Here is a 21,617-nt window from a genome sequence, read left to right as displayed (position 1 = left end):
GTTTTTAAGTTGTGTTTCATTGTGTTGTGGTAAAATTAGTGTTTTCGCAAGACATTTAAGCTGGTATCTGCTCTGAAGATGCGTCGTCAGTGACGTAGCTTCTGTTTAGCGTAATCTACGTCACCAAGATGGCGGCCGTTGATCGATCCACACTCAATTTACTTTACCATTTGATTGCGCATTACACACTACATTTTTCGCACACTGCTAATTGGGACGCTCAAAATACTAAGCCTATGCAGAAACTCAAAAGAAAAAAAAGGAGTCACTGTGCCGTTATGATTATGCTTTAATTACAAAGTTACAGAGAAATTTGACGTAAACCACCAGTATTGCACATATCTCAGGCACGTGACAAAGTGCCTTCAAGCGTCAGCCCCATGAACAATAAACAGGTTTATCCAGATAAAGCTCTGACCACTTCCCCCTCCAAAGAAAATTAACATCTTTTCATCTTAACATTAGTGACTTCTAAGCTTTGGCCTTTGGCTGAACTAAAACGGAAAAACAATCTCTCACCGATTAATCTCATCCCAACACAAGCTTTTTCTTTTTGAACCGACCATCTACCCAGATGATCGGAAAGTCTCACAAATATAAATTGAAATAAATAAATAATCCCCTTCACCCCAATTCCTTCCAGGTTACTGTACAGTGCAGAGTTACAGTGCTGGACCCAAAGAAAGTCTGAGTAAAGTGTCAAAGAAAAAAAAAAGAAAAAAAAAAGCAATACTTCGCGTTAGTGCTTTTTCGTGTGGCGTGCTAGGAACCGTTACACGTCGGAGGCGTGCGACGCCTGACGAAGCTACAGCCCCGGATGAGCGTGGCCATGTTGTAGACGGGAGCATTCCCGTCCACGCCGTGCCGGGAGTAGAGCCAGGCCACGGTGGGCAGCACCGGAGCGGCGAACGCCACCAGGCCCACCAGGAAGCTGTTGCTCCAGTAACTCTTCTCCACCAAACCGGACGACGCCGAACCTTCCCCTGTGGTTGTGGCGGCGGCAGCGGTGTCGAAATCTAGCTCCTCCATGAAACGCGGCTTCTCGGACGGTTCCGAGAGCGACATGCCGGAGTCGGCGGAGATGGACGGGGTGTCGAGGGGAGCGGGAAGGCAGAACGTGGCGTTGGAGGGAAGATTGGGGGGCGACAGCATTGCTCCTTTGGCGCCTTGCAACAACTGAAGAAGCAGAACCTGCAGGTCTGGAGACACCGGTGCCACGTCCGCCTGGACTTCTTTATCTTCTGTGAGCTTCTGAGCAGGGTTTGAACTAACCTCCAATGAGTATTCGTCGCTCAAATGACTCCCCTCAGAGATGGACGACACCCCTGGACAGCCCTCCACGTCTGGCCTCATCTTCCCACTTGAGTCCTGACTGAAATCCACAGCCGTCGACATGAGAACCTGCTCCAGAATATCTGCCCTGTTCGCCATCTCGTCGTTTAGAAGCAGCCCGCTGTCGGCCATGGCCTCCGCCCCTTGCTCCCCCATCTCCATCCCACCCTCGTCCTCGTCCGGCATCTTCTTCCCGTCGCCACAGATCAAGTCCAAAGTGTTTTCCTCCTGGAGGTTGGAGCCGCTCTGAGCCAACGCCATGCTTTGAAGCAGCTTCAGCTTCTGGATTACCGTGTCCTTCTCCATCAGGCTGTTCTTCATGGTCTCCACCACCTGGCGCAGATGTCGGATTTCCTTGCGGGCCTCTTTGAGAGACAACTCAGCCTCCAGACGGTGACACTCTGCCTCGATCCAGTCTTCCCTCATCCGGCTCAGCTGGCCCTTGAGCGCCTCAATCACCGTCTCTCTGAGAAAGATGCAGTTTTACAGTCAAAGAGAAGCATCTGGAATGTTTCTTTTTTTTTTTTAGGTGTTTGGCACGACACGAGCAAAGAATTATTATTTTTTCTGGATTTAAACATTTAATTAATTTTATTCATGTTTGTATAACGATTATATCATAACATCGCCGCCATCAGAATAATGAATGGTTGAATTTAACATTTCAAATGTTAAAACTTTTAATTAATTTAAATATTCAATCATTTCTTTATTGAAATGTTGATTTTTTTTTTTTTTAATTGAATATAAATTTAAAAAAATCCAATGCATACAAAACATGTTTGATATTCCAACTCCAATAATGCCAAAACACATTACAATACCAGAGACCAGACAATAGTAAAAGACTACTTAAGTCAACTTTCAGCCAAACCTGGTGGCAACATTTACACCAACATTTTACACATATTTAAATACATTAAAAATTATTGACCCAAGAAATGCATTTTTTTCAAACCAAACCATAGTTAAAAAAAATTCCTTGATATTTAGAAGTTATTCATTTTAATATTTATGAAATAAAAGCAAGAACAATTAAATAAAAAAAGTTCTCTTATCCTCACTTGCCGTCCTTTGAAAATAGATTTAGTTTTTTTTCTGTACTAAATGTAATACTTTGTCGTTTAATTTCCTTTGACATATTGTACGACTATGAATGAACAACATCGCAGATTGTCGCCCAATTATTTTTCTTTTCTAAAGATCGACATTGATGAACAAACCCCAAATGAAGGTAGAAGAGCCGTGATCTCAACAAGCCATTAAACATGTAAAAGAGTTGAATAAATCTTTAGTGAGGAGTAAAATAAGTTCTTATACAAGAATGCTTTTCGTTTGGCAGGACAGAGACACAAGATTTTCACGGCTGAGCAGAGATGCCGGCGTTACATCATAACCTCAACGTCGGCCTGCGTAGAAAAAAACATGAAAGTGAGCTTCACCTGTTGTGAACCTTGTTCTTCGACTCCATCCATTTGGTGTTCAGGTGTCTGATGATAACTTCCTTCTGCTGCAGAGGGGTCAGGTACTGCTCAGGGTTGGGAGGTCTGATGCCGTGGTTTCCTTCACACGAGTGGTAGCGACTCAAGTTGGCTCTCCTGTGTGGCGAACACTTGAGGTCAGTCTAGAGTTCAGTCCTGGAGGCCTTTAAACAGATCCCCAGTGGCCCCTCACCCCAGTCACTGAACGTTAATTAAAAATGTGACCACCAAACCAATTAACAAGCAATGTTTCAGAGACGGAAGTTGCATTTGATTACATTCTATAATGACTGGAGAATGGGATTTTGAGAAGCTTCAAGGTTAAAATTTACACAAATTATCATTTTATTATAACATTTTTTCGAACTGTGGTGTAAGAAAATAGCGATACACTTAATTATCACAATACTTTTTACATGATACTGTATCAATATTCAACAGCAATATATTCACAAAAATATATATTTGCATAGTATTCTATGGTTTATGTTTCAATATAGTTTGTGTAAAATAAAACATTTATTCATTTACAATTAACCTGCAAATATTCACAGCTTTTTAAATTTGTGTTGCAATTAAACTTCTGGCCACTAGATGGCAGCCGTCATAACATCCCCCACAGCTCAATAAACAATGAAATCCCAGTGATGACTGAGGACGAGAGGATACAGTCGACTCCAGCAGCAAATGTTTGGACATATTTTGGTTTAAAAACAAAAGCACTTACGACTTCGTCAAGATTCATGTGGTCTGTAAATTCTGCAACACCAGAGTCAAGTACTCGACAATACTACACATATATCCTTGTTACTACAGTATCACAATATACTGTATCGTTGACCCTGTATTGTGATACGCATCGTATCGCCAGATTCGCAACACCCTCCCCCCGTTTTAGTGGCAGAGCTAAAGACACTTTTTGACAATTACATTTTACTTTTCCAGTCAAAATGTTTTACATTTTTCATTTTAGAACTTCAAAACTTTCAGTCAGAGCGGTTGGTCCTGGCACATCCTCTGTAATAAGCATCTTAACACTAAAAGCCTTGTGATGTAAAACTGGATTTTATGTTGATTTTTTTTAAACTATTGAAAGTAATTAATAAACATTTAACGTGGTTTCCAGTGTCATGGAAAGATCTCCTTCCAACTACTTCAGTTCATAGTTTAGAATTCAAAAATTAAACATAAAAAGTACACATCAAATTGCTTCGTCCTCAGAATAAGAAAATATTTATTGGTAGTATTGTGAAAACACTGGGATTTTATGTAGTGTTTAATGAAATATTTTTATAAATTGAGATAAAATACAAGATATTACTCTTACATTAAAGTAGGCATTAAAAAAAAACTTTGACTTGGAACCCTGAACTGACTGGAAAAAGTCAATCATCAGAGGTCGATGGGTTGCTGCGAGGACAGATGCTCTCTGAAGCCTGGAATTTCCGTCTGACGAGGGATTATTGGCGAGCGGACTTAAAAACCCAAAACGCTTGTTTATCCGACTGATAGCAGAGTCAGCGCGAGTGAACCGCCAATAATCTACCAGCTAATTAACTTGGATTTCTAATGTACCTGTGATCAGGAGAGATACGATTAAGGGATTCTTGAGGTGGAATTTAAACCAGATTAAAAATAAGTGTCGTCTTGATCCAAGGGTTGCTTGAAAAAATATGGCTCAGCCATGTTGATAAAAATAGAAACACCCCAGGAGGCGGAGGTAGCAGGAGAGAAATATAGGTCACATGACGCTCGTCTGACACGGGATTTAAAAATCCATTTGGTTCGACTGGTACTGCTAATAAACCTGAGATTTCTCGTTCTTAATCCAGGCATAACTCCTGGTTGGTAGAGCCAGAGTTCCATAAACAGATGCAATCCACATTAATCCCGACAGCACCAGAATCATGACCCATAAATCCTCCCCGGGACAGGAAGTGATGAGACTAATCCCTCCACCCACGCCCCGCTGTAAACGAAGAAATTTGGCCAAAGCATCCGTCGAGTCTTTCATGACAGAAATGACTAAATAAAAAAAGGTATTTTAATGGTGGTTTGTACCCGCTTGTGGGGCTGGAGTTGGAACTGCTGCTGTAGGACACCCAGGCTCTGGGGGGTGCCTTGTAGGGGGCGTACAGATCGACATCGTGGTTAGCAGAAGCGCTACCTGCTGGTTTAAAGATCGGTGGTCTGATGTTGGTGCTCCTGTTGGAAAAAGAGACAAAAATCAAAGGTTTTTATACTAGTTTTTAACAGGAATCGCAGTGAAATTAGAAATGTCATATTGAACCACTAGAATTAATGAGTTCCTTTAGTAAACGGCTGAACAATTGTAACATATTATAGATCATTCAAACGATCATTTTAAACAAGGTCGTTGACTTGGAACACAGTCGTACCTCCCAGGTGAGACTTTCTTCCCGGCTGAATTGGAGTTGAGGCTCTCCCTGGTCTTTCGACTGGTGGAGTGGCTGGAAGAGCTGCTGTCTGCTTCACAACCTGCAGGAAGTCCAAAGACCATCAGAAAGTCTCCCATTATCTAAACGCATCCGTTAAGCCAAGGAGACCATTCGCTCAAAACCCTTTCCCCTGACCCCGGTTCCTTCTTTGTGGATAAATATTGATTTATAGCTTCATAAACATGTCATCTTTGACATCGAGTCATTGCTCAAATATTATGTTTTCATTATCAATTTATTTAGAGTTATGTATTAAAAATCTATACATTTCATATTTAATGATCTGAGACCTTTCAATTGGCTGAAAATCTAAATTAGTTTTAAACAATCAATGGAAATAAAAAAAGATCAATGAACCAATATACAATTTAAAAAGGATTAGCAAACGTTGATTTTAAACAGTATAGAGTATAACTGTGATAGAAAAGGATTACAAGGAAGACGCAGCTGATTCAATGCTCTTAATTTGAAAGCCGAGCGTTTATTTCCTCCTATTAAACAGCGTTTAGGGAATTTACAGTAAAGTTTAGAGAGAACTCTCCAGATTTAAGTTTGGCTCAAGAGTAAAGAACCCAGAGCGACAGCATTAGACAAGTGGCGATGTAATAACAGATAGACCCGCCTTTTGTTGCTTCTGATTGGTTAATATTGCGTGGGGGCCTTCTGTGATTGGCTTAGCAGTAGCTGTTAAATAATTATTAATTTAGATTTCTGCACACCATGCACTTTTTATAAACTTTATACAAAACTATTTACCAATACAATGATTATTAAGACAAACTTATATTTTCCGTACAGTGTTTTTAGATGTTTAGGGGGTAAAAAAAAGCCTTTTCCTCAACTCAAAGTAAAGAAAATTAAATCAATTAATAATGAGAATATAACAAACAAAATGTAGTTATAAAAAAAAAAAGTAAATACATTTTAGTTTTAAGATTACTTTTTTTTTTACTGCATAGAACAGTCTAAATTCTATAAACCTCATCCTATTAGTTTAATTTAAAGGCACAAAGCTTTGACAACATCATCATGAAGAAATATGTTGTATTAAATATAACCTTAATTTCCTGAATTCAATGATTTGCTGGTAAAATGCAGACAACTACAGGTTTAACTTTACTTCTTGAAAGAAAAAAAACGACTCCATTCTTCAAAGAAATACATCCAACATTGGATCTTTAAATAATCATCATCTCTACCTGAAATGCATTTCTTTCCATCAAACAGAACCATGGTGCTGAGTCCAGGGACGTCTGTGCACAAACTGAAGTGATCTCACCGTGAGTCCGAGCAGACTCTGTAATAATAACCTCCTGCTAATCAAGCTAATGAGCTGCTGAGCCCCAAACCTTCCCCTCGACCAATCAGCTCTCGTGTCCACAGGACCTTTGAGCAATCATGTTTGGTGTCACACACACACACACACACACACACACACACACACACACACACCCCCCCCACACACACACACACACACAAGCATGGGTTACAACAAACCACTCAAAATGGTCATTCATTAAAATATAAGTAAGAATTTCGCATTTAATAAGATCTATATCTAAGTTTTGTTTTTATAGGTTATACTGTTGTTTGGAAAAAAAAACGACAAAACAATACAAAAATTTAAAAAAATCTTAGAAATAAAGTCAATAATAAACATAAAGCTAATACTTATTAGAACATATTTTATCCCTCAGACTTTTAAATAAAAATATAACATTATGAATTAGTATTTTAATTTTTTTGTGATTTTATTATCTATACTTTTATTCATCCTTTTTTGTGCTCAAATGACTCCTATCGCCAATATATATATATAAAATATATACTATTAAAAAATACATAATTTAATAAAGTACATAAAGTTTAGCAAGAACTCTCCAGATTTATGACGGATAGACCCGCCTACTGTTGCTTCTGATTGGTTGCTTCAGGCCTTCCCTGATTGGCTAGATTTACGCAAACCGGAACAATGTTTATTATGGTGAAAAGATAAATATTGAATATTAAATGGGTCAATATAAGCGTGAGAATAACAAAAATATTTTATTTAAGGCCAAAATGTAGTTTTTAAATATTCTATTTTATTTTTCTTAGTCCTATCTCTTTTTTATACGACTGAAATTAAAACAGTTTCTGGTCTTAATTTTTACCTTGTTGTAAAAGTCCACGTTATTTCCTTTAGTTTTAAAAGTCTCTCCGCCTCACGTGCCTCCCCTGACCGCACGTCTCTGATCCACAGTATTTCCAAGTTCACGTCGTGGGGGCAGCATCCCAAAGCAAAGAAGCCCAGACTTCCCTATTTAGTGTTCTGCGTCCGCCCTGTGGCCTCTTCCCAGAAGTATAAACATAAATATCTCCAATTTAATGAAGTAAAAAACAAAACAAATTACCTTTGGGTTTCAAAGCCGACCTCATCTCCCTCTTGTTCCTCTGCGAGGTCTGTCGCTCGCTGGTCCACTCCGCCATCACCCGGACCCTCTTCACCTTGGTCTTGCGTTCTGGCAGCGCGGGCGTGTCCCGGGTACTCCGTTCTGAGCCTGACGGGGTTTTGGAGGGGGACACAGACTGACTAGTGGGGCAGCCGGTGTCATCTATTGTAGACAGGCAACACAGACGGTGATGAACAAGAACAGGCTGTTCCACGATCTTACAACAGCGTCCTCAGCAGCTGACGTGTGGAATTTGATTTTGTATTTATTTATTTTATTTCTTTATATTCTCTAAATACTTTTGCTTCAGTACAGTCATTTTTTTAAATATTTTTAAGGGGCGAAAATATTCAAAAAATGAGAGTGAATGTTACAAAATAGTGGGAAAGAAAGTAATTTAAAATCAGATTAATATTAAAAAAATATATATACTGTATACCTAAAAATAATCATACATTAAAATATTTACATCAATTTAATTCAAGTATTTTATAATTTTCCCGGTTTTCTTTGTGTTTAATGGCCCCTCACATCAGCTACTGAAGAAATGTGGCCCCTGGAGAAAATGTTATTGACTAACATTTTAATATTGAATTTAAAAAAAACAACCCGATTGACTTTAGACATTTTATTTTTTATTATCGGAATTTTAAATGTCAAAATGTATGTTTTATCGCATTATAAGTGTTCGCCCGAATTGTTTCAGTCAAGACAGAAAATCTCAACTTAAAAACTGTGACTTCAAACTCAGCTGACGTTAGCAGCTACATGCTAACTGCTAACAGCAGCCAGGTCAAAGTTCAGTGGAGAAGATCTCGCCTGAGCAGAAGCTGTTGGAGCTGATGGTCCTCTTGGAGTGATCCGAGCTCACGTCACAGTCCTTCCCCTCCTCCTCCGAGAACGGCGAGTCGGACTGAGGCGATGCTTTCTCCTTGGGATGAAATGGATGCAGGACCAGGCGGGGGATTCGACTGCGAGGGCTTCCCTTCTCCGGAGACTTCTTCTCCTGTTTTTGAAACCATGGAAAGATAAACAACGCGTTGACCTTGTAGACACGACCTGTCGGGACTCACCTCGTACTCTTGAAAGGGGCCCATCGTGCTTCACCTGGTGTTCCTGTGAGGAGAGAAGACGAGTTAGGAGTCGAAGCTGGAGCTGCTGAACAAGGACCTTCTGTCCTGAGATGATGTCACTGGACGCTCACACCCCTAAACACACACTGGTACAAGTGGCACATACACTGCTGTGCTATGAATATACACAGAATATTTAATACGCATTTTTATTACGTTTCCATTTAAATCTTCATGATAATATATATTTTGGAATGTAAGAGAAGCTGATGAATGAATGCTGAAGGCAACTTAACTTTGTACCAAATCTCCTCCATTTAATCTGATTTGAACCATTCAAACCTTTATCAGTTCGTCTCGTTCCTTTGACCTTCCTTTAAATTCTATTGTAGAATCTACTCACTCCTAGAAACTTCATCCACAACTTTTGTCTTCTTACTACTTTTAATACTATTAATACTACTACTTCTACTAATTCTACTTTTACTACTAATTTCACTTCTACTTTTACTACTAATTCTACTATAATAATTCCTCTACTACTTCTACCTTTACTACTAATTATACTTCTACTAGTAATTCTACTACTGCTTTAACTAATTCCACTTTTACTACTAATTCTACTTCTTCTAGCAATTCTACTACTGCTTTTACTACTTATATGTATACTACTAATTCTACTACTGATTTAACTACTTCTACTACTAATTCTACTACTGCTTTTGCTACTTATACTTCTACTACTAATTCTGCTACTACTTTTTCTACTTATACTTTTACTACTAATTCTACTAGTACTTCTAATTTTACTACTAATTCTACTACTGATTTAACTACTTCTACTACTAATTCTACTACTGCTTTTACTACTTATATGTATACTACTAATTCTACTACTGATTTAACTACTTCTACTACTAATTCTACTACTGCTTTTACTACTTATATGTATACTACTAATTCTACTACTGATTTAACTACTTCTACTACTAATTCTACTACTGCTTTTGCTACTTATACTTCTACTACTAATTCTGCTACTACTTTTTCTACTTATACTTTTACTACTAATTCTACTAGTACTTCTAATTTTACTACTAATTCTACTATCAATTATACTTATAGTTTTACTTGTAATTCTACTACTGCTTTTAATAATCATACTTTTACAACTGATTGTAGTTCTACTTCTACTACTAATTAAACTACTTATTCTACTCCCACTACTACTGTTTGGCTGAATCTCAGTTGGAGAAAGAACCGCATTTCCCAGAGTGCACCAGCAGCAGCAAACCAGCTGCTTCAGTCATCAGCACTAAGACGCCAATGGTTGGTGAAATGTTTGATTTACCTTGACTTAGTGCCTGTTAATTCATTTAAAATATTTGATTAAGTTGTTTAAATGAATTTAAAATGTTTGAATGTTTAAGTATTTGAATGAATTCAAAATGTTTAATTTAATTTAGAACGTTTAATTGAAACGGATAATTAAAATGGTTTGTTTATTTGGTTTTATAGGTTTACAACCTAATTACCAACAATCTGAAAGAAAATAAAAGTGATTGACTGGAACATTTGAGTTGACCTCGTGTCCTTTGGAACCTGAACAAGAGTTTGGACCTGACGGTTGTGAACCAACCAACTTGACAGTTCTCAACTAAGCGTTGGACTTGACAACTACTACTTATTCTACTTCTACTTTTAGAACTAATGCTACTACTAATATATATTTATATTTACTTTTAAAACCTTCCCATTTCTCTTTCTTTTTTATGGAGCCTCTAAATGGACATGGAAAAGTACTTTTTAAGTGCCTTTAGGCAGTTAAGTTCGTAGTTCTTAAATATTAATTTCACTTAAGAACATTTTCATTAAAATGTACTAGTGTGTGTATTCAAACATGTATGCAGTTTAGCTTTTGCTACTTATACGTATACTACTAATTCTGCTACTACTTTTTCTATTTATATTTTTACTACTAATTCTACTACTACATCTAATACTAATTAAACTACTTCTTCTACTCCCACTACTACTACATATTATACTTCTACTACTAGAAGTAATGCTACTACTAACATATATATATATATATATACTTTTAAAACCTTCACATTTCTCTTTCTGTCTTATGGAGAACTTTTTAAGTCCCTTTAGGGGCTCCGTAGTTCTTAAATATTAATTTCACTTATGAACATTTTGATTAAAATGTACTAGTGTGTGTATTCAAAAGTGTATGCAGTTTAACAGCTATGGAATAATATGAACTAAAACCAAATGTATATTATAGTAAAACATTTACCTTTCAATTGCTAAAATGAAAAGAAATGATGAAATAAAATGATCCTTATAATGGATGAAATGAACATTTGCACACAGTGCTAAACAATACAAGCACTTCAGAACTGATTGAATTATTAAATGTATTACAATGTATATATAAATCCAATCACGAGGAGAAACTTCACCTCCTTCCTGATGAATAACTGAACACCATGTTATAACAGAAGCATCTGAATAATATATTCCTCTTCATGCACGACTAGACTTCATACTTGTTGAGTGTTCATCCCTCTAAGGGGGAGGATTGCATAAGTGCGTATGTGCTTCTCTCAGTGTGAGGTCATCGGAGTCTATCTCCTTCTCTCTTCCTCCATCTGATCCATGGACATCATCCCTCGCTCGCCTGACGCACCATGCGACGGTTCCAATCTTCAAACCACACAGGAGTCCACAAATAGCAGCAGAAACCGGTCCCACGTTAAACCGTCAGATACCAAAATAGCCTTGACATGAAAGTGGCTCGCCTGCACATCACACGGCACAATCAGCTGCCAATTCAGATTGGGCACAAACGAGGGCAAACTCACTCGTGCCCCTTAGCAACCACCTTAGCAACTGACCAGGAGTCCGGAACAAACCAACTGTGGGACCAATTATATGAAACAATCCACGACATTTGAGGTGGTTTCTTAAATGTGTGTCAAGGTTCTGCTGCTCCTTATCTCCAAGGTCAGATTGCTAAATAATTGAGATTATTTTGAGAACAATGCGGAGTTTTTAACCCCTGCAGTGAAACACTTTAATATTCTTCATCTGGAACTTGGCATGAGCTACATCTGCAGTTGATTAATATTTAAAGGACTCACTGGGGGAATATTTTACAAGAGAAATGACACTAAATGAAAAATAAGTGAACTAAAGAGGAAAGATGTTTTACAGTAAAGGTTCCAGTAGAAACTGATGATGAAATAGGGTTTTTAAAGTAGAATTTCAAGTCATTTTAAGGACATACAACGATATCTCTCCACCACTCATCTGTTCTTTTATATAATTATGTTTTCTTTTTAAGTGTTGTCAGTGAATATTTCTTGGAATAAATTGTACTTTGATATTCAAAAAAATATATATTTTTAATTTAATTTATTTTATTACATAAAGGCAACTATTTGTTTTATTTTATTTCATGAATGAATAATTGTATTAATTTAATTAAAAGTATATCCAAAAACACCTCAAATAAATTTCTGTTTTTTGTTTTCACAATACTCGCAATAGATTTATTTATTTTTTATTTATATTTCTTGGAATAAATTGCATGTGCTTTGATATTAATGAATTGTATGTTTTTATTCAATTTAATTATTTTATATATATATATATATATTGTAAATATATAAGTAACTTTTTCATCTTTGTTTTATTTCATGAATGAATGATGGTATTCATTTAATTAATAATGTATTCATGTAAATGGGAAATAAAACAACATTTTCTTTAATTATGTATTTTTTATATGCCCAATTTCATGTAAAAGTCACTTTATTTTTATTTTATTTTATTAAAATGTATCCTAAACACCACAACAAATAACCTGGTGTTGTTTTTACAATGCTGGAAATAAATCTTTTTTTTTTTACTAGAAGTGTTTTTTCCTCCCAGTTAATCCAGATCAACTCTGACTCTTCTAACTCGGCTTCTCCATGTCAGAGTCTCTACATCATACAACGTGACTATATTGCTGCTATAATCTTCTGTCACGGATCAACCTGGACAGTCGTCTCCACATGTTCTACCATCGCCTGCACTCTCTTCTTCACCTCACTGTGTCCATCGCTCACTGTCGTCTAGAGAATAATGAAGCTATGTATCAGGAAAATGTTTTTCATCAGCAGAATAAAGAATGAGAGTAATAAAGAAAAACAGTTTTCAAGAACTTATTTAATTTCAGCTTCACTGAATCGCTATCAAGTTGAAATTAAACTAGTGATAACAAGTAGTGAAGCAGCTTTTTCAAATTAAAATATCCATATCTATATGTCTGCCTTCATATTGTTGACACTATTCTACATTTTCCTTCACTGTTATGTACATATTTTCATACCAATTATCACTGTATTTTGAAAATAAAAAAAATAGATAAAATATACGTAATTCATGTTCTATTTTATTTAACATTATTGGTATAACTTGTCAATATCATTATCATTTTAAACGCCAGTTTTTACTATTTGTTTACTTCGAATAACACCCCAGTGACGCATGACGCACATGATCTTTTGTATAATAATAATAATAATAATAAACAAGTTATTTCACGCTGTATGAGCAGAGCCTGACCTGACCTGACCTGGATGGATGGATGGATGGGTGGGTGGTTCCTCGCGCCTGTATGAGCTCGGTTCTCGGCTGGAGCTGGAGCTGGATCTGGATCTGGATCTGGATCTGGTGACTGAGCTGATGCTGCGCGTCCCTCGGATGGAGAAGCTGCTGAAACACGCGATTGGACGAGACGCGGAGAAAAACAGCGACGTCACGCTCTCATCCCGAGTGCGTTACATAAGAGACAGAAGCTGGAGACAGCGGCTCAATGGAACATTTATTATATATATTCAAGAATACAATAAATCAACATTTATTTATTAAATATTACCAATTATCGTAATATTAATATTTGACTTTTGATGAAAAAAAAACTACTAGAAAACCAATGTTTTATTTTAAATTGACGTGGCAACTTTCAGAAATATCGTTGCTCAATACTAAAATAATATAAACATTAGTTATTTATTTACAGCGTAAATAAAACAGCTGAGCAGCGCCGTTACTCAGCACATCTTCTCGTTACTGTGGCCCTCTGCTGGAGATATATTGAATGACATGTACGCGTAATGATTTACACGTAAATAAAAATAATCAAAGTAGAATTGAATACGTGGATTAAAAACAATTTAGAAACAATTCGTATGAATGTAATGCTTAATAATTAAATCTATGTATAATATTATAATAACAATAATAATAATAATTAGTATTGTTATTTAATTTAAAAGTACAGTTTGGAACAATAAGTTTTAAACCAGATTCGACTGTACATTTCTTTCAATGCACTTTAAGAATTAAACTATAAACACTGCCATCTAGTGTTCATTCCTTTGAACTGCAACTCATGATGCATCATGATTTACTCGCTTCGGTCTTCAACCACTTTTGCCTTTTAAAATGAATGTTTTATCCTTCAGTTTGAATTATACTTTTAGATAACAAAAATGTACCAATACATACATATAATTACAACCAGATTATCTTTTGTGATATTTTTTACAAAGATGTTTACAAATATCCATTTATTTAACAGTGATGAGGCCTCATGATACAACATGAGTTCTCTGAAGTCTTCATTTTTAAAGGCCACTAGATGTCACTAAGAGTTTGAAAATGATGCCAAGTTTCATTGAGTAAGTAGACCAGAGCCAAATATTAGAATGCAGAGAGCTCCATCTAGTGGCCTTTCAATATAAAGACACTGCATAAGCAACAAACAGATGCATTTTATTTTCCATTTGGGCCGTTAAAACTTTAGTTTGAATCTTTAGCATCGGATGATTAGTACACGTTTGTTGTTTCGGTGGCCCAGAAGTAAAAAAATCTAAACTGAAATTGAATCTGTAACTTTTGTCAGAGTTTGTAAGTAAGTTAGTAAGTAATTTGTATTTATATAGCGCTTTTCCACATTTGTTTTGCACTCCTGGACCACCGTAGGTTACATCTGGACTAAAAGCAACAGAGAGCGATTCAAAACGTTTAACTGTTTTTTTCCTTTAACAAGTAATAGTCAATAAATCGAATAAATCATAATTGCACTGTGTATTTATCTGATGTGTAGTGTAATTACGCTCTTTAGCCGCTAGAGGCCAGTAGCTGTATTACAAAGAAAACGCCTCCAACAGCAACTGCACTTCCTGTGGCTTCACTACTTATTATTTATTTTAAATACAGTGTTTCTTTGCATCATACGTGTTACGTTACATTATTTGTATTAACACGAGACGGACAACAGAGTAAATTCAACTTGTGTTTACTTTAGCGTGTAACGTAACAACATGACCGTAGTGCAACTAGCACTGTGAAGCCCTTGGTTCCGTTTGCAACAATATTTATTTACATATTTAATATTATGTGCACTTGACGTAAATTAAATAATCACAACAGCTTTTATTTTTTAGTAAAGTTGCTATATTATGGATATGTTTTTTTTTTTTAAAAAGGCTGATGCCGCCATTTTCCTGATTTATATGGGCATCATGAAGTCGCAACATAACTATAAGGCGCTATATAAATAGAGATTATTATTATTATTATTATTATTATATAAGTGATTTTGAAACATATTCCATATATCATAAATGTTGTTTATTATTATAGTAGAACTTATAATATAATTTCCACATTTTTATTACTTTTGCTTTCTTGAGTATTTTCTGTACATTGATGTTTTAAACAAAAATGAAAAGTATATTATTTATCTTTCAATACAGACCAAACATTTAGTCCATCATTTTTTTATTTGACCTGAGAATACCTAGTTTATTATCATTTACATGCAGATAGATAAAACAAACCAACTGCTTGTTGATGGGAATCTCATACCTCTTTGCGCTTGATGGATCTACTGACTCCTTTAAGAAACATCTTAAGACGTTTCTATTTGTTCAGGCTTTTCCTTGATTTTCTGGAACTCCTTTTGTGTTATCAGTTTTATCTTGATCTTTAAAGTATATACTTTATTGAATATTGTTTTGATTGTTTAAGCGCTTTGTGACCCTGGTCTTGAAAAGCGCTATATAAATAAAAATTACTTACTTACTTACTTACCTGACATTTTAAATTGCAATAAAAAGCCTTATTATTTTTCCTGAAAATAATCCATAAAAAAAAGAAGATTTATTTCACCAGTAAACCTTCACAAGTGTTCGAAGAAGATATCACTGCTTATACATGTTGCTTTCTTGAGAGTCGACAGATAAACATTCCAGGCAGCAGTTGTCGACGGTATCTGATAGCATCGGCAGGCTTTCAACATTCTGAGGTATTAGAGCTGACCTTAAGATGGACCAGCTGTCTTCAGCAGACAGAGACCATGAACGTCTAAAAGTTTCATGATGTCATTTTTAAACTCATAATGAGGGAAGTTTAAGTCCAGAGATTTGGTCTGAATGTCGGTTGGATGACAAAGAGGGAGGTGGGCTGTGCTCCAGAATATTTATATTGGATGTTATAGTAGGTTTTCAAGTGAAAATTGTTCGTAATAATAAAAAGACTCAGTAAATAGGAGCGTCATATAAATGGAGAAATAAAAATGAGAAACAATGCCATCTAGTGGTGATTCTGTGAACCCACTCAACAACCTGAATGTTCACCGTTGCTTCCCTCTAGTGGGAAACACAGAGAAGAGAGTCTCACTATGAACGAACGTCACATATTTTAATTGTAAATAAGTAAGTAAGTAATTTTTATTTGTATAGCGCTTTTCCAGACCAGGGTCACAAAGTGCTTAAACAATCAAAACAATACTCAAAAAAGTACATACTTTAAAGATCAAGATAACACTGAGAACACAACAGGAGTTCCAGAAAATCAAGGAAAAGCCTGAACAAATAAAAACGTCTTAATGTTCAGACACGTTTATTTAAAGAAAGAAAACTTAACTTAAGTGCTTCAATTTGACAAGTTAATGCAATCCATTACAAATAAAGAAATTCCTGGTTTATTAAAAATACATCTGACATAAACGAGAAGAAAAAAAGCGATTTTCAAGCAAATGCTATGATACAGACTTTATATGTGGTTAACATGTAGCTCTTAGGTTTAACGGCAGATGAATAAATCCAGGAGAAAAGAGGTTATTTTACACCAGTCAACTTTCAGGAGAAGTGTTAACAAAAGTGCGAGACAGTGCAAATCCGTGTAGACTTTATCTGGCGTCCTCTTGTGGTCATTTGTTGAAACTACAACTTTATAAAATATATAATAATAATAATAATAATAATAATCTCTATTTATATAGCGCCTTTCTAGACCAGGGTCACAAAGCGCTTTGACAGCCATTCACACATACTGATGGGAGTAGGCTGCACCACATGGCGCCGAATCTCCCATCATACCCAAAATGTTTTTATTAATGAATTATTTAATATAGTTCTCAGTTGTGGCAAAGTAGTTATAGTAAATTGGACAGTTTTTGGACCAAAGCACGCAGTTCAAACGGAGCTTCAAGTTATCCTGAACAAATGTCTGCAATATTTCTCCTCAACTCTGCAGATAACGTGACTTGCAGGTAGTGTTCGAGCCCCTCTGATGAAAACACACAAACCGCTGCGAAGATTTGTCCCTCATCATAGTCTGAAGGATTTATCCAACCTTGCCCCAGTTTACCCTGATTTATTATAATTCCATTTTCTAGTCTTTCAATCTAAAGATTTGTTCCTCCTGCTTTTTTAATAACACAGACCCAAGGCGAGCATGTTCCCTGGGATTATGGTGGTCGTCTTTGGCGTCTCGTCTTGATTACATCAGAGGAACCTGATTTGATTTGGAAGAAACCTCTTGTCCCACGACTGGATCTCTTTAGACCTCCCCGCCGTGATGATTTTCTTGCATTGTCCGAGCGGATGATCTTAATGAATATGATCTGACAGAGAGGGAGGGAGAGGGGGATTAGGTGAAGGGATTATAATTTCCAATGACCAGAAATAATAAGAAACAATAAAACCTAAAGTAGATTTAGTTCTCAAGGAAAACAGTCTGGAAAAAAACAGAAAGGAAAAGGCAGGACAGTTTGTGAAGGACCTGTTTCTTCTGACGTGTCTCAAGGTCACGACAGCAAATAGAAACAAATCTGCCTTCAACAAGAAAAACAATACGAATCACAGGTGAGATTGAAAACCTCTGCAACTGGACTGACTTTTAATCTCCAGATACTGCTGTGTAAACATGACACGTTTATTGAGGAGTATAATTCTCTCCTGCTTGATCGGTGGTTCAATTTAACACGGGCAAGATAATGTACACAAGATAAGAAATGAAGAAGAGCAAAGGTAGGAAATACTATAAAACGTAAATGATATAATGTAGAGTTAAATGCTGTAAATAACTAACAAGTATAGAGTGCCTTGTGTGATCATCCTACTTCTGATACCATGCTGTGGGTGCAGCTGTCAGTGAGGTCACATGGTGTTGGTGCGTTTAACAAATTGCCCTTCTAGTGCTAGTTGTGGGTTCAGAGTGTTGCGAGTCGGTTGCCACTAAAGATGCTGGAGACACTTTCAGAGCTCATTTATCGATGTTGTTCTTGCTGCTGGAAAACGGAAGGACGACCGCAAATGAAGTGGGTGAAACAGGAAATGGTTTCCCATCCTCTGACAGCTCTGGTGTTTTTTATTTTGAGGTCCAATTCCCACGTGATGCCAGTATAAGGGGACACTTCCGGAGAACCTCTGGCAGGATATCTGGTGGCAGCTCTGCAAGGATGGACACACTAGAGGAGTATGTTGATGGATGGATGGATGTATTTATGGATGGATGGATGGATGGATGGATGGATGGATGGATGGATGGATGGATGGATGGATGGATGGATGGATGGATGGATGGATGGATGGATGGATGGATGGATGGATGGATGGATGGATGGATGGATGGATGGATGGATGGATGGATGGATGGATGGATGGATGGATGGATGGATGGATGGATGATGGATTGATGGATGGATGGATGGAGGAATGGAGGAATGGATGGATTGATGGATGGAGGAATGGATGGATTGATGGATTGATGGATTGATGAAAGGATGGATGATGTATTGATAGAATGATCGATTGGATTGATGGATGGATGGATATATTAATGGAATGATGGATGGATAGCTGGATTGATGGATTGATGAATTGATGCATACACTGATGAAATGTTGGATTAATGGATGGATGCCCGGGGGGATGGATGAATTGATGAATTGATGAATTGATGAATTGATGAATTGATGAATTGATGAATTGATGAATTGATGTAATGATGGATTAAAGGATTTATAGATGGACGGGTGGATGGATAACTTGATGGAATGATGGATTAATGGATGGATTGCTGGAGGGATGAATGAATGGATATAGGGATGGATGAATTGGTGGATGAATTGATCAATGGATGGATGGTGGGATAGATGGATACATTGATGAATTGATGAAATGATGGTTGGATGGACAGAGGGAGGAAGTTAGGGGTGTATGAAGGGATTGTGAAGAATAGATGAATGAAGTTTATGGATGGATGGATGAAGAGAGGGTTGGATGGATTGATGAAATGATGGATGGATGGATGGATGGATGGATGGATGGATGGATGGATGGATGGATGGATGGATGGATGGATGGATGGATGGATGGATGATGGATGGATGCATGGATGGATGGATGGATGGATGGATGGATGGATGGATGGATGGATGGATGGATGGATGGATGGATGGATGGATGGATGGATGGATGGATGGATGGATGGATGGAGGGAGGGTTGGTTGGATGAAGGGATGGATGGATGGAGGTATGATTATATGTAGGTAAGACAGAATGAATGGATGGAGGGATGAATTGATGGTTGGATGGATTGATGAATTGATGAAATGATGGATGGATGGATGGATGAATTGATGGTTGGATGGATTGATGAATTGATGAAATGATGGATGAATGGATGGATGGATGGATGGATGGATGGATGGATGGATGGATGGATGGATGGATGGATGGATGGATGGATGGATGGATGGATGGATGGATGGATGGATGGATGATGGATGGATGCATGGATGGATGGATGGATGGATGGATGGATGGATGGATGGATGGATGGATGGATGGATGGATGGATGGATGGATGCATGGATGGATGGATGGATGGATGGATGGAGGGAGGGTTGGATGGAGGGATGGATGGCTGAATGGAGGAATGAATGGATGGATGGATGAATTGAAGAATTTATGAACTGATGGATGGATGAATGATTATATGTAGATAAGACAGAATGAATGGATGGAGGGATGAAAGGATGAATAGACCCGGGAGGATGTCTCTGTCTCTTCACTCCGAGCGAGAGAATGTTTACTCCGAGCACAGACGCCGCTGAGGGACGAGAGAGGGGGTTCGTCACATCGTGGACGTCGTAAAGCAGCAGCTGCTAATGCTCCCCGACCCGGAGGTCGCGGGCCGACGCTGTATATGATCGTCGGTTAAAGACCTTTGCGGGACAACAGCGGCGTTGAACCCTCAACACCTCATATTCACGACCTTGTCAGCGGAGGCCGCCCCGCTAACTAGGGGGGTCACCTGCGGGTCACAGAGGCCGACGCTCGTGTCCTCGGGGCACCTCCACGGCTCTCGGGCGAGGAGAACGAGGCGGCGTCGATCCTCCATCGGGTGGGGAATGCGATGCCCGTCGCCCGCTCTACCATCTTAGCCTCGAGGGCTTTTCAGATCCAGACTCATCTCCCTCTGTTTATCCAGCAGTCTTTGCTTTGGCTCGTGCCGTACGACGAGGGTTGAGTGGCGACCGCTGCCCTGTGTCACCCACCTAAGCTCTGCTTTCACTGGGGGGCTTATCGCCTCGACCCTCGGACGCTCTGTGATCAGACAGCTGGGCTAATCTGTCTCCCTCTTTCTTTTTTCTTGGGCCTTTCGTCGGGGTTTGTTTTCTTTTGCGGCCTCGCTTGTCTTGTGTTGATCCAATCAGAAGATTGATTGACATGTCCCCAGTGAAGGCCATTGTTTGTCGGATTCCTGCGATAAAACTGCGACTTTGTAACATCGTGGATCTTTTCTAAAGCTGTTTTGACAAATAAAGTGTTTACAGAATTCGGACAGAGGTAAGTAGCGACTTCCTGCCATCGCCCACTTTACACAAGGAAGGTCAATCAAGGGGGGGGGGGTCTAAAATGATTGGAAAGTCAAAATGGCAGAACAAAATACATTAACTAGCACTTGATCTTGAACGAAATTTCGATGATGATAATAATAATAATAATAATAATAATACATTTTATTTAAGAGCGCTTTTCAAGAAACTCAAGGTCGTTGTACAATAAAATCACAAAATTCAAAAAATCACACATTCAATAAAATCACAACATTTTATAGTATCACAAAATTCAATAAAATCACAAAATTCAATAAAATCACAAAATTCAATAGAATCACAAAATTCAATAAAATCACAAAGGCAATAAAAACACAAAATTCAATAAAATCACAAATTCAGTAGAATCACAAAATTCAATAAAATCACAAAATTCAATAGAATCACAAAATTCAATAAAATCACAAAATTCAATAAAATCACAAAATTCAATAAAATCACAAAGGCAATAAAAACACAAAATTCAATAAAATCACAAATTCAGTAGAATCACAAAATTCAATAAAATCACAAAATTCAATAAAATCAAAAAATTCAATAGAATCACAAAATTCAATAAAATCACAAAATTCAATAAAATCACAAAA

General features: G+C 37.3%; 1 protein-coding gene across 2 annotated transcripts; it reads right to left on the bottom strand.

The window, feature by feature from the left end:
• Positions 1-271: 271 nt before the first annotated feature.
• On the bottom strand, positions 272-13,436 carry sybu (syntabulin (syntaxin-interacting)). Of its 2 annotated transcripts, none has more exons than XM_087806187.1 (8): positions 13,408-13,436; positions 8,778-8,820; positions 8,524-8,710; positions 7,666-7,866; positions 5,213-5,312; positions 4,875-5,018; positions 2,775-2,930; positions 272-1,798 (listed from the first exon to the last, which is right to left on the bottom strand). In XM_087806187.1, exons 2-8 carry the CDS (start codon positions 8,799-8,801, stop codon positions 763-765), a joined length of 1,848 nt encoding a protein of 615 aa, XP_087662313.1. In that variant the 5' UTR covers positions 8,802-8,820; positions 13,408-13,436; the 3' UTR covers positions 272-762. The 2 variants fall into 2 exon arrangements, with proteins under 2 accessions (XP_087662313.1, XP_087662314.1); XM_087806188.1 differs by having other exon boundaries at positions 13,403-13,418.
• Between the last annotated feature and the right edge of the window lie 8,181 nt (positions 13,437-21,617).

This window comes from Callionymus lyra, chromosome 13 (genome assembly GCF_982586985.1).
Source record: "Callionymus lyra chromosome 13, fCalLyr1.hap1.1, whole genome shotgun sequence".
Taxonomy (NCBI): Eukaryota; Metazoa; Chordata; class Actinopteri; order Syngnathiformes; family Callionymidae; genus Callionymus; species Callionymus lyra.
This window is presented reverse-complemented; position numbering and strand designations above follow the sequence as displayed.